The 14352-nt window shown below is 37.2% G+C and overlaps 1 protein-coding gene across 2 annotated transcripts in view; it reads left to right on the forward strand.

Moving 5' to 3' along the window:
* The window catches only part of LOC137331559 (solute carrier family 25 member 36), a 68833-nt gene extending 58227 nt beyond the window's left edge, over window positions 1-10606 (forward strand). For both annotated transcript variants that reach the window (XM_067995434.1, XM_067995432.1), the window contains 3 exons: window positions 3559-3625; window positions 5185-5474; window positions 8025-10606. In XM_067995434.1, coding sequence (XP_067851535.1) covers window positions 3559-3625; window positions 5185-5474; window positions 8025-8218 — 551 coding nt within the window. In that variant the 3' untranslated portion in view covers window positions 8219-10606. The remainder of the gene's footprint in view (window positions 1-3558; window positions 3626-5184; window positions 5475-8024) is intronic.
* Window positions 10607-14352: the final 3746 nt, after the last annotated feature.

The following is a 14352-nucleotide window of genomic DNA, read 5'->3' on the forward strand; positions in this document are numbered from 1 at the left end:
GATGATCTCCCACTGATGTAATGGCAGGAGATTGGGAAAACATTTGTGAAAATTCAGGGCCCAAGTGTTTTTGACCAAGAAATACATGTGCTTAGAAGAGTAGTTATCATGTATCTTTTATTTACACAAATATATATTCAATACTTTGTATTTGCTTTAAATAAATTCAGTGATCCTGTTTCATTTTCACTCCAAATGCTTTTACTATAAAGAGGAGATAAAATCTGTTAGTGTTATGTGGAAAGAGATTCATTAATGTAACTCCATTGATGTTCATTACAGTTGACACATCCTATACTGCTTGGGGGTGCCGCCCACATGTAGCATGAGTGAGGAAGAATATACTCTAAGATCATAAAAGCTTTGGAGATCCTCCATGATTCTTTAATGGTAGACTCCTCTAGAAATAAAAATGTAATCTCTTAAAGGCTGCTGATGTAAATTTTTTTCTCATTGACTTACTGTGCATATTTGCTACATTCTGACAATAAGACAAGGTTAGCATTTTTACCTGTTTCAAAGCATTGTTAATAAACTACATTCTGTTCTTTTTGATTATAGTGTAGTACTTTTCCACTTTGTAGTACTGATGGTGATGATTTTGTAAGTGTACTCCTTTAATGGTATTTTGCAGTTTATCTACCTTGCTATGCTGCAAATAGCAAAAATTCAGTACTCCGATGTTTAAGTATAAGCTTTTACATTATCATCTCTTAGCCCTGTTTTTAATTCACAGTCATTCAAAAAGGGGGAAAAAACACAACTTGAATGAGACTTGCAATTAATTATTTTGAATTCTACAAGAAGGTACAGTATTGCAAATTCACCTGATAAGGTTACTGCTTGTCATCGTGATACAGAAAGCCTGTGTCTATTTTAGGCATATACTGTACATTTATCCCAAGAAAAGAGTGAAATCCTGTCATCCCATGCTACACATCAATCAGATCACTTCCTCTCATCACTCTAAGCAGAAATAAGGACTGGCTTTAACTGTGTGAGTACTGAACTGAGCACCAATTGCAGCCTATAGTGTAACGTGCTTCTGTAGTATTTAATAGCTTAAGTTGTGTTGTTCCAGGTTCTAAATATTGCATTTGTCATTCAAAACATGCACTACATTTCTTTTTATTTTAAGTCGTGTGTGTGTGTTTGTTACATTGTACTATGCTACTGTTTACAACATTCAATTCATGAGACTTCAGATCAGCGATGGGTGGTGAAGGTCATCTCTCATTCGCTGTTTGAGTGTCTTGGGGAATTCAAAAGAACCCAGTTCTAGCAGTCTCATTACAAACCCCATTTTTCACTAATGTCCTTTTTAGAGAAGAAAACCCACCACCCTTGTCTGGTCTGACCTATATGTATCCCAGTCCCACACAGACATGGTTAACTCTCATAACTGCCTTCCTGAAGTGGCTTAGCAAGCCACTCCGTTATATCGAACTGCTACAAAGAATAATGCTTTCAACACGGACTGCAGCGGTTCAAAAAGAAGGCCCACTAGCAACGTCATGGGGTGACTAAAGATGGGCAATAAATGCTGGCCTTGCCGGTGACTCCCACATCCCGAGAATGAAATTTGAAAAGGATGATTGTCCTTGTTATAAAGCTGCCTTTTATTGATAAATCTCTATGTGAAGAATGTTGTCAATGTAGTGCAGCACTTACAACTTTCTTTACAGCCCTGTGTACCAGACCTTCTTGATTATACCAATAACAAAGAGCAATAGTTAGACCCACTTGGTCTAACTACCAGGTAGAATGCCACAAGGTACATATCTTTAGTGTGAAACCCCTGAGATGATATTGTTTTTTTCACTCCATCATGACTATATCTCTGATTTACTGAGCACACTTACCAAGTACTAGAATTAGTAACAGAGCAGCGTTTCCCAGCTGAAGGTTACCTGTCGGCTCATCAATATGGGGGAGATTAAAACCAGTGCTACTTGGAAGTCAGGAGTTCAAGTCACAGAATTAGTTGGCTGGTATCAATACTGATCTGCCCCACAGTAAATTCAGGAAGCAGTTGTTTGTTGGGCTGCCTTGCCTTGTAAAATTTAAAATCAGCTCAAGACTTCCTGGATATTAGTTTATAATGTATTTAGGTAAAGAAACACTTTTTGTTGCACAGTGGTTTCTTACAGTAACTTTTTTAAAATGTAGATTTTAAGAAACTTTAAGCTAATTTCTCAACGGTAATGTGAAAATGTCTAGTAACAGTGTAGACTTGTTACTTTGAAGCCTGTCTGGGAAATAATTAAAAGGTTTATAGGTCAGCATTTTCTTTTGCAGTTAAGACTTTGATTGTTTGTAGATGACATTGGCATGGATGTTGCTAATAATTATGATAGAATGTGTCAACGTCATCCTCATATTGAGGTACTTTTTATTTCTACTCATTTCACACAAGTGACTAGCACAGCTTGTGGTATGTGTGAGACACCAACAAACATTTTTTTTTTACTCCATATTTTCTACCCTCCGTTCCAACAGATGCCAACAGTCATCTGGTACCTCACCTAAGTGACCATTCATCAGTGTGAGCCTGCACAATAAGTGTCAATAGGTTATTTTACCGTGGGTGGACATTGTAGTTGAGCATGTTGCATCCTCGTCCAACGTGCATGCAACTCTCTCTTTCTAATTGGGGTCCTTGATAAGGATCAGGGGCAGGAGCTTTGGCTAACTTCTTTTAACCTGGGGACACTTAGGTCAGTTGACTGCCATTTTGGCAGAGATCAACTAGCATAAACTGAGGATCAAACCTGGAACTAAATTGTTCTCAATAGTTCAGTACCACACAGATTGATGCTTTTACTCATTAAGTTATCAGAAGAGCTTACTAATAGTCCCATTTTTTAAAAAAAATTGAAGTCAAAAATAAATTTAAACATGTTCAAAATTCTTGTAAATAGAATTTGCTTTGGAGAACTAGTTTAGTTTCCAGCATAATACTTCTATCAGTTAGATTTGGTAAAGGACAATATTACCTCTAATTGCAAATTGTATTGACTGACTCTAGATTTTTTTTCATTTAATGTATATAGTAAATGGTGGAAGTCTGTGGCACCAGCATTTGTTAATTAGAGAAAAATATTCATCAAAGTTGTTAAAACTTTTCTGGGAAAATTGGACTGATCACCATTTGCCGTGATATCATAAATACATTCAAAAAGAGTGTGGTTTCCAATCTCATTATGACCAAAGCAATTCTTCCCCCTTATTTTTTCTCCCATCCCTCATTTGTAACTAGTATTTCTATTCTGGGAGACTGGCACCATGACAAGTGAAATTTGGTTCAAGTGCAGGCCTGCTTACGCATACATACTTCCATTTTACAATGACAGTCATACTTGATTTATTATTTCAGTAAACTGAGCGCATTTGTCAGTTTGAAAAGTAAACCATTACAGAATTCATAAATTGCCAATGTGCAATTTATATGCAGTAGATATTAAAATGTGGATTTACTTAAGCTTGAGCAGATCATTAAAATCAGCTCGAATTCAGTGTTGATCGTCTTGGTTTTGAGTATTTGTTACTTCTTCTCAGGCTTTACTGCAATTACAGCCACCAATCCCATCTGGCTAATAAAGACACGTTTGCAACTGGATGCACGGTAAATAAATTCTTTTTATTTGTTTAATACAGCACTTTTTACTAATGGGAAGAAAATCAAACTTGTTATCATACTCTGCATATTGTCATGCAACTGTTAGCAAAAGAACAAATTGTTCCCTTTAAAAAGTTAAGCAAGTGCTGTTCGAAGTTTCACAAACAGCTAATGAACAACAACATTTTTCAAAATTGATGTCTTGATCCTTTGTATCGATTTGCTGTATTAAATATGCGACTTGGTAAAATGCCTGAGCCTTTGTATTTTACAAAAAAATTGATTGTTACATTCATATCTGTAACAATACACGGAGATCAGCGTGTTTATGCTAAATTGCATGTGGAAACTTGCATATAAGTATAGATGGTGCACACTGCATGTGAAACCACGTGATATTGATGTCACATTGTGAAGCAGTCTCTCGAGGCAAATACCATAACTTTAAAAATTATTCCTTTCCCAGAATGATAAAGCAACATGCAATTTAATTTGCTTGCACAGACATTAAGTTCATTCACATAAAGGTATTCCATTCATTATCACATGCACTAGCGCACAAGTTTATAATAGTGCATTCCTGTACTAACTTTAGCCATATCTACTTTTCCATGTACACCAGAGATAACTGATAGATGGATCTAGGCCATCAAAGAACTGCTGAGAGAAAATGTGAATATATTATCAGCATTGTAAATTCTAGACCAGCAGCTCCATAAATATAGACAATAAGTTCTCTATTTTATGATAGCACAGAAGCTGTCGTTGTGAAAGTGAGGGTGATGTCAGGTTTCTTGGGTGGGGGTTGGGGGAGGGGTGGAGTTGCCCTACTTGTCCTTGATATGTAATCATATAGTCTCAACTATTCCCACTCTGATTCATGTATTATAAAGTATTACTGGTTGTTTCTGAGAAGACCTGGGTTGTATTTTTATCTTTGTTTTCTGTAAATAAATGCAGTACGTATGTTTTTTTTATTGCTATAAAATGGAATCTCGGAATCCTATTTTTTCCCTAAATGATGGACCCCAGTGTGTTGTGATAACCCATTGTGCGACTTCTGCTATGAGAATCCATATAAGAATGTGTCCTAGAAAAATGTGGAGACAGGAAGGCTTAGCATTTATATAGTAGTGCCTCATGCTTTCATATTAAGTACAACTGCAACATTAAGGGACTGCACTGCTGTTGCTTAGCACAGTTTGAATTTCAAAACGCTATCATTTTTGTACAAATAGAATTTTAAATAGAAGGATAGCAAATGCTAAATCAGAGAAACATCTTTTTCTTCAATGCTGGGGAAATCCTAATGACATAATCACCACTTAACTAATTACCACAAATGAAAGGCATCTAATATTGTGTGTTTTTTACAGTGTTATGTATTAAGGGCTGATGAAGTTGTCTGTTTTGTTCTTTGGACTGGATTGGCCACCCGTCAAAGAATTGCCATCTATCTAGCTCTTCAATTCAAGTTCTGTTGAGACGTACAGAAGGTATTGAAAACCTGTATAGACATTGTTTAATTGGAATTACTATCTCTTTGTCCATTTTTTGTTTTGTAGGAACCGAGGCGAAAGGCGAATGAGTGCTTTTGAATGTGTGCGAAGAGTTTATCGCTCTGATGGTATCAGAGGCTTCTACAGAGGAATGTCCGCTTCCTACGCAGGCATCTCTGAGACTGTGATTCACTTTGTAATTTATGAAAGCATAAAGCAAAAACTGATGCAATCAAAGGCATCTTCAAACATGGATCCTGAAGAAGATTCTGTGAAATATGCCTCTGACTTTATTGGCCTGATGCTAGCCGCTGCAACATCTAAAACATGCGCCACCAGTATAGCATATCCACATGGTTAGTATCTTTTGTGTGCATCTGAATCTTTAAGTTTTTTTGGTGCTTTTCCCAGCCTGTTATAGCTTTTATATACATCTTAATAGGCTATTCCAGTTAAACCTAGGGTAGGTAAAACATATTCTGATGAAATATCAGTGCGCCCTCATTTCTCCTTTGCTGTTCCTGCCCGTTTACTATCCCCAGATTCCCTCATGATTTCTTTTGTGGGGGATATCTTTGACTTGAGTTAAAACTATTTCTGACTCGGTATATAACACTATGGAGCCATGACTTGTTGATAGCCTCAAGCCCATTTTCCTAGTTGCATATGTGAAAAAGTTATACCGGTCCACAAAAACTGTATAATACTAAACTAACTGTTGAATACTAACATATAGTAAATTTTAAAAACTCAAATATAGTTTATCTAAATGTAAATCTGGTCTTTTCTCATTTCATTGGCTGACTATTAAGGCTGAGCATTATTTTCAGTAGTTGTTAATGACCATTCTTTTAGCAGTATTTTAAAATTTTTAATTTCTCATCCTTGTATTCAAATCCCTCCATGGCCTCGCCCCTCTCTATCTGTAACCTCCTCCAGCTCTATGCACCTCCAATTCTGGCCTCTTGCGCAACCGATTTTCATCGTTCCATCATTGGTGACCGTGCCTTCAGCTGCCTAGGTCCTAAACTCTGGAATTCCCTCCCTAAATCTCACCGCCTCTCTACCTCCCTCTCCCTTTTAAGATGCTCCTTAAAACTTACCTCTTTGAGCAAGATTTTGGTCACCTGTCTTAAGTGGTTGTGTTAAATTTTGTTTGATAACACCCCTGTGAAGTGCCTTGGGACGTTTTGCCACAGTAAAGGCTGTTGTTGTATTAGATCTACACTTTGTAATGAACAGACTCCTAGTAACTTTCACCAGCATTTGTGTGTCTCAGCAGCACTTTTTAAAAAGAGGACAGACTTTCACTATACCCTGAAACAAAAACTAAAATACTGCAGCAGCTGGAAATCAAACAAGTACAGGAAATGCTGGAAACACTCAGCAAGTCAGGCACTGCATCTGTGGACAGAAGTGACAAGTCAGCATTTCAGGCATTGCCCATCAGAAACCAGAAAATATTACAGATGAACAGCTCATAAGAAGGAACACAGTGAGGTGGTGGTGGGGGGGCGGGGGTAGAACGGCCACAAGAAAGATGAGCTGTAAAGTGGTTAGGTGGAAAACAGGCAAGTCAACACCAGGGGTACAGACCACCCTGCCGACGGTGTACCAATGGGGGATCCCAACTCCAAGCACCCACCCGCTCCCTTCCCTATCTTGATCAGAAATGTTGAAATGAGGTTAATGGGAGTCAGTAACCTGGATGTAGATTTCAAGTCATTGCCTTATATTTGACATTAATTTTTGATTCCTATGCAGTTTTAATGGTTTTCAACATCTCTTGGAATATCTGATTTACCCAGCACAAATGCAATGTTCTGTAAACTACATGTACAGAAATGTAATAATATAAGAAATAGAAGCAGGAGTAGGGCATATGGCCCCTCGAGCCTGCTCCGCCATTCAGTAAGATCATGGCTGAGTCTCCTCAACTCCACTTTCCCGACCTAGCCCCATATCCCTTGATTCCCTTAGTGTCCCAAAATCTATCAATCTCAGTCTTGAATATACTCAACAACTGGGCATCCACAGTCCTCTGGGGTAGAGAATTCCAAAGATTCACAACTTAGTGAAGAAATTTTTCCTCATCTCAGCCCTAAATGACCATCCCCTTATCTTGAGACTATGACTCCTAGTTCTAGACTCTCCAGCCTGGAAACAGCCTCTCAGCATCTACCCTGTCAAGCCCTCTAAGAATTTTATACATTTTAATGAGACCCCCTCTTATTATTCTTAAGCAGAGAATGTAGGCCCATTCTACTCAATCTCTATGCGTGGGTCAACCCTCTCATCACAGGATTCAATCTAGTGAACCTTTTTTGCGCCCCCTCTAAGGCAAGTATATCCTTCCTTAGATAAGGAGACCAAATCTGTACACAGTTTTCCAGGTGTGGTCTCACTGGAGCCCTACATAATTATAGCAAGAGCTCCTTACTCTTATACTCCACCCAGCTAACATACCATTTGCCTTCCTAATTGCTTGCTGTACCTGCATGGTAACTTTCTGTGATTTGTGCACAAGGACACCCAATTCCCTCTGAAAACCAACATTTCTTGGTCTCTCACTTTTTAAAAAAAAATCTGCTGTTCTATTCTTTCCACCAAAGTGATTAATTTCACAGTTCCCCACATTATACTCCATCTGCCACCTTCTTGCCCAATCAAATGGAATTTATAAATGCAAAGGGGGTAACAGGCACAGGAAGTGGAAGAGATTGAGTGTATAGTGGATGTGAACATTTTCTTTCAGTGCTGGAAATCAGGTTTAAATCCACCCTAGTGACTGTATGAAAGTATTTATTGGCTCTTAAGGTCCCATGTGAAATGAGACTAGACAATGCCACTGTTAAGAGGAGCATTTTTTGATCATAAATTGATTGTTTAAAATTTCTTTTATACAGAGGTCATAAGAACTAGGCTACGAGAAGAAGGAACAAAATACAGATCCTTTTTTCAGACATTCTCATTAGTAATATCTGAAGAAGGTTACAGATCACTCTATCGTGGTCTTACCACTCATCTGGTCAGACAGATTCCAAACACCGCTATAATGATGGCCACCTATGAGCTTGTAGTTTACCTGCTTGATGGATAATGAAAAAGCTGATTTAATGTGAGAACATGGAAGACCAAAGGATTTGACTGGACCAGAAAACCCCAGATAGATTTTAATGCTGAGAAAGATGAATCAATTGTGAAGATTTAAGCTGCTGTTAAGACACAGAATGTCTGATACCTGAAGAAAACCTGCTCTGATCCAGGAGCCATTAGTCCCTATGGCATTGTCTTAAAAAGACAGAATCACTTCACTTGAAGGGGAACAGTTGAACAAATCTAAATTTTACATTATCCTAGTTCAGTGTTTCTTTATGTACCATGTTTCGTTATAGTATAGTATCAGTATTATGATTTTTTTTCCCCTAAAGCATTCAATTTTAGTGGTTTAGCTGAATACCTTTTTTAATCATACAAACATAATTCTTACAGCCCCATCACTTCGCTGATAATACTATGTGCAAAAAAATACCCTTGTTATCATGCACACTGTTCCAATAATGTTGGAAGCAGTCAGTAATCAATGGGAGTTGAGGTTCTCACCCATATTTTCTATAGCAACCTTTATTAATCACATTTTGAAGTGAAAATTTAGCGAAGATGTTTTACATTCTTCATTCAATATTAAAGCCTATAGAATATTGCATCGTAGTGGTGCTTTCTATGGTTTATTTTACAATTTTTGAATAAAGCCAGAAATGCATCAATTGCAATCTAGTGTCCTGGTACAAGAGTTTCTCTCAGAGCAGCAGAAAAATAGTCTTCACAGTGTTTCCTTTAGGGAAATTACAACAGGTTTGCACAGTAACATTGCTGTGTATCAGTTACTTTAATAGCCAACTCTGCAGAAATGTAACTAAACTTGATGATGTGCACCTCTGTTGATGACTACTAAATATTTTTAGAATTTGTTTACTTGGCATCTAAAATATGAAGGTAAATGAATATAAAGCAAGATAATTTAAGATTGATTTGTTTAGTGTTCCCCTTAAAAAGTTGCATGTACTTATTGTGGGATATATATAGGCTGTATTGAGAATTGTTTGAGAAACAGAAATCTACTTCAAGAATGATTGCAGAAACAATCAACATGTAATCAGCCTATAGATGCCTGCAAAAAGGGATGCTAATGTTCAACAAATGGAGCAGTTTGAAGAAGAAAATATGTAATACTCCAGTATATATTGCAAATGTGAATTATTTTCTGAAGTAGGTGGCTTTGTCTAGAAAATTTCCTCAAGCACTTTGTGGCCTTTCTACCTTGTGGATTTTGTTTGTTCTGATGGTTTCAGTTCATAAATCGTCAAAATTATGTTCTTAACAAAAAAAACTTTCAAAAAAAGTCTGTTCACTCTGGAGTACAATTAGTTTCCAGTGATAAAGCTGTGCATTGTGCAGTATAAATCACTTCTAGACCCATGCTCTACGTTATATAATTTATGTATTTTTGGATTTTGGACGAGAATAGCATACTCTTAAGTATTTGCAACCTACATTTTTGCATTTGTTGAAACCTGCTGAACAAAATGTTTTTAAAAAAATTTTTAAACCTCATTTGAGGTGTTTCCTCTGATCATAATATGGAACTTAAGAGACCGTGCTAAGATCTCTCCATAATTTGATAGAGTGCAATTTTGTTTATCCAAATCTTTGTACATAAAACAGATTCTATTGAGCTGGGGAACAGAAATGGAGTTTAACATTTTGACGGTTTAAGAAACAGAAGTCTGATCAGTGCACTGTGTACAGAAAGAAATGAGATAACTGAAAGATGTGTCTCACACAATTTGTTTACAACTCAATTAAGACATTTTTCAATACAACTGATTGAAGTGTGGGTGCATTTGGCAAGTTGTGGTACTAGAGCAGAATAACTTCATCAAAAAAACAAGTTGCAAGGCAATATTAATGTGATTTTACAGTTTAGTCATCACCTATTTGTAAGTGTAAATCTATTTTCAGAAATATTAACCATCCAGAATCTCAAACGCACAAGACTTGTATTGAGCTATAAAGCCGAGGACTCTTTAATTTTTTAATGGTTATTTCTCATTACTGATTGCGTCGTACCGTGGAAGAATCTGGTCTGCACTTGAGCTGGGATTATGCAGCTCTTTCATCTCCTAGTCATTGTTGTTTTAATTCTACAACAATACCAATAATTATGTGATCACTCCAACTGTTAACAGAATTTGACATTCTACAGTATATCTAAAGTAAATATGCCAATTTAGTAAAAGACTGATACTTTGCAACAATATTGCTGTTCAATTCCAGTCCTAAAGTGTGCTTGATCCTTTTGCATAATGCATCCTTGGATGCAAATAATGTATGTACGTACTCTGTACAAGATCATTAATTCTTCAAAGTCTTCATGTGCTTTGGATGCTTTTGCATTGCAAAGGATTAAAAATGGAATATTAGCAAATGCTACTACAATTTCATTAATATACATTGTATGTGGTATTCCTGCATGTCTCTAACTAAATACAGTATATTGACCTGTCGCACAAGAATATTTAAACAGCTAGAAGAAAACGTGTTTACAAGTTCACACAAATATGCCTCTCATCCACAGTTTCAGATTCACAATATCTCTGTGCACTCCATTTAAGGAAGAACTCAGAGTTTGTTTTACATGGCTCAGATTTAGTCACTCTAGTTTTGATGTCCATTCAATGCAGCACAAACATTCTTGTCCCCATACTTGTATAGAATCTTAATGCCTTTCTGTATTAATAGATTTTGGTCTGAGTAAAAGGATGTTCTGCCTAGGTTTACTGCTAAATAATACCTTTTTGATCCAGTTTATTGGACAAAGTTTTTTGTATTTATTTGTTCAAATAATTGTAAACATAATTTAAGATCAAGTTGAACTATTAGGAGATCTCAAATTAATTCTACTGCAGTGAGGAACAAGCCACGGTATTTTTCTCAATTAATTTGGGGAAGCGAAGACTGTATTAAGCTTAAAAGGTATGCTGATCTATTCATGTTAATCCACTCCTTTGTCTAAAGTTTTATCTGTCCTTAATACAGAATCTGAAAGAAACAATGCTGTTTTGTGTACAGGTATTTGTATAAACACAACTGGAGGGGATGGCTGCTTTTGTAGACTGATTAAAAGAGAAGGAATAGAAGCATATAGGTAATGAGTTGCATTGCCTGAATCACTTCTTGGACATTTCACAGAATATTTTTCTGCACAAAAACCAATTAGCAGACCTGAGAAATATTCAAGCCACCGCCCACCCCCCATTTGCTTGAAGGAGGTGACTCACGCAGAAGTGTAGTTTCGCAGATGTTGTGGACCTCCTGTGTCTCACCCAAGTGCCCATTCTTAGTGTCTTAAGTGTGGTCAGTGAGTTTGAGTGTATTGGTCCATGGAGATATACCATTACAGTCAAGCCTAATCCTATCCTCATCTGATGCCTACTTACATATTTCTATAAGGAGTCAGTAGTGGGAATTCTGGCTGATTTTGTCACTTCTATCCCAGGCCAGTTCTAGTGCTCCCCTCACCTGCCCGGTTGAGTTAAGCTAAGTTAACAGATATGGGAATTTAAACCTGAGATCTTCCTGATCTGTTCATTGATAGTACCACATCATGTTATGTATTTCCCCCTTTTAGCCACCAAAGAGTAATGATATTCACAAATTATATTACTTTTTTTTTCCCCCTCTTTTATAATATCTGGGACATTCAACAAGATTGGGCATAAAAGTAACTGAATTTATAAATTCTAAGTAAATTGTTGAGGGTATTTTTTGAAAAAAACCTTGCATCAGACAGTTTAATTTGACTATCTGAAGTGGGGGAACAATGCTAAAGGTTACTTACACTCCCTTTACCAGCTTGAGGAAATGCTGATCGAGTCATGTTCTCAAGAAGTTCTTAAGTTGTGTGTGTGTGTTTTTTCTTCCATTCTGTTTAAATGTAATGACTTTTTCACTGCATGTTGCTTTGAGTATACTTTGCCAACTGCCGCTTCAAGGTTTCCTGTGTCAGGTAATTTCTAACGGTGAATACTTTTAAATGTTTTGTGTATAGGATTAACGTTTCCATTATTTACTGGAAACTCCTACCGTATGAGGCAAACAATAAGACATTTGCCACATATGCATCTTGTAAATGTTGATTTTTAGCTTATTTGCATAAGAACGATCTGACTATAAATGGTAGAAGTAAGGGGCAAGGCATTAGGAAGTTTCTGTCCACTTATTTATGAAACTTTTACGATTGTTTGTTTGATTTTAAACTCTGATTCATCTAATTGCTGATGTATAAAATTGATCTGTTGTTAATCATACTTTTTGATGGCCTTTTGTGCAAAATAAGTTTTACTATTGGACCATAATAACCATTAATTAAGATTAGCCAATTCATAAATATTACTGGGTCCAAGGAGACGTACTCTGCACAATCACATCTTTTGTAATCCGTTTTTGAAGTGCCCTTGTCAGCAAATTAATGTTGAAACCAGCCGAGCATTTGATTTACTAGAGCAAATATTAATACGTTGGTTATTTGAACATAATAATGAGAACGAAAGCAAAATACTGTGGATGCTGGAAATCTGAAATAAAAACAGAAAATGCTGGAGAAGCTCAGCAAATCAGGCAGCATCTGTGGAGAATGAAACAGGGTTAATGTTTCAGGTCAAAGACCTTTCATCAGAACTGGAAGATGTTAAAGTTTTTATAGAGTCATAGTCATAGAGTTATACAGCACGGATAGAGGCCCTTCGGCCCATCGTGTCCGCGCCGGCCATCAAGCCCAGTCTAATTTAATCCCATATTCCAGCATTTGGTCCGTGGCCTTGTATGCTATGGCATTTCAAGTGCTCATCCAAATGCTTCTTGAATGTTGTGAGGGTTCCTGCCTCCACAACCCTCTCAGGCAGTGAGTTCCAGACTCCAACCACCCTCTGGGTGAAAAAGTTCTTTCTCAAATCCCCTCTAAACCTCCCGCCTTTTACCTTGAATCTATGCCCCCTTGTTATAGAACCCTCAACGAAGGGAAAAAGCTCCTTAGTATCCATCCTATCTATGCCCCTCATAATTTTGTACACCTCAATCATGTCCCCCCTCAGCCTCCTCTGCTCCAAGGAAAACAAACCCAATCTTCCCAGTCTCTCTTCATAGCATTTCCCAAATACAGAGCCAGGGGAAGGGGGGGAGGAGAGGAAAGAACAAAAGGGAAGGTCTGTGATAGGGTAGAGGGCGCGAGTGATTAAATGATTAAACTCCCTGGCTCTGTACTTGCTCAAAAACTTTAACTCTTAACATCTTCCAGTTCTGACAAAAGGTCTTCAACCTGAAACGTTAACTCTGTTTCTTTCTCCACAGATGCTGCCTGACTTGCTGAGCTTCCCCAACATTTTCTGTTTTTATAATGATAACGTAGGAAATGTTGGCGGTGTTACAAAGCTAAATAGCTTTGCTAGTAGAGAACTAGATTCTCCAGCAGGATGGCCTGCATTTGAATTCCAGTCTTGATAACCCTTTAAATCTCTTCCATTCGATGCCTTTTTATTACCTGCTGTCAGCCAGGTAACTAAATTGGGCAGTAGTTGAATGTTCTGTTAGAGGAGGAGCAAAAGCTATTTGAACCTGCTGCACAGACGTGTATTTCTTGCCAGCTAATCACAGCATAGCATTGAAAAGAATGGAAAAGTGCCAGGCTCTGATCATGCTCCTGTTACAACTCAAGGGGGTATAGCACCTTTTGGATCAAATGAAGGGAAGATGAGGATAGTTTGTGTATGTTTGACAAAGAAGGAGGAAGCTCAGCCAGTAGCTCCTACACTGGCACGGTCTTGCACAGACATAAATTATAATGTATGTAAATGTGTATATTTAAATTAATTTTGATTCCCCTAATGTTTTTCATCTTTTGTCGCCCCAGCTTTGGTCATTGGTTTTCAATAGCAAATGCATCACATAACTTCATGAAGACTTAGTCTGTGCATTGTTTTCTTTAGCTAAAATTTGAATTGGTGTTTACAGTTAAATTTTTTCCAACCACATTTCTTTGTTGCTCAACATATTTCTGGATGGTTGTAGTACAGTTTTTAAAGTTTTACTGTAGTAAACAAATACTGAATGAATGTCTGATCATGTGATTGAGATTGTGAGCTATTAAAGATTTTCACAGTGCAATATTAAACATTT

The sequence above is a fragment of the Heptranchias perlo genome, chromosome 13, assembly GCF_035084215.1.
Source record: "Heptranchias perlo isolate sHepPer1 chromosome 13, sHepPer1.hap1, whole genome shotgun sequence".
Lineage (NCBI taxonomy): Eukaryota > Metazoa > Chordata > Chondrichthyes > Hexanchiformes > Hexanchidae > Heptranchias > Heptranchias perlo.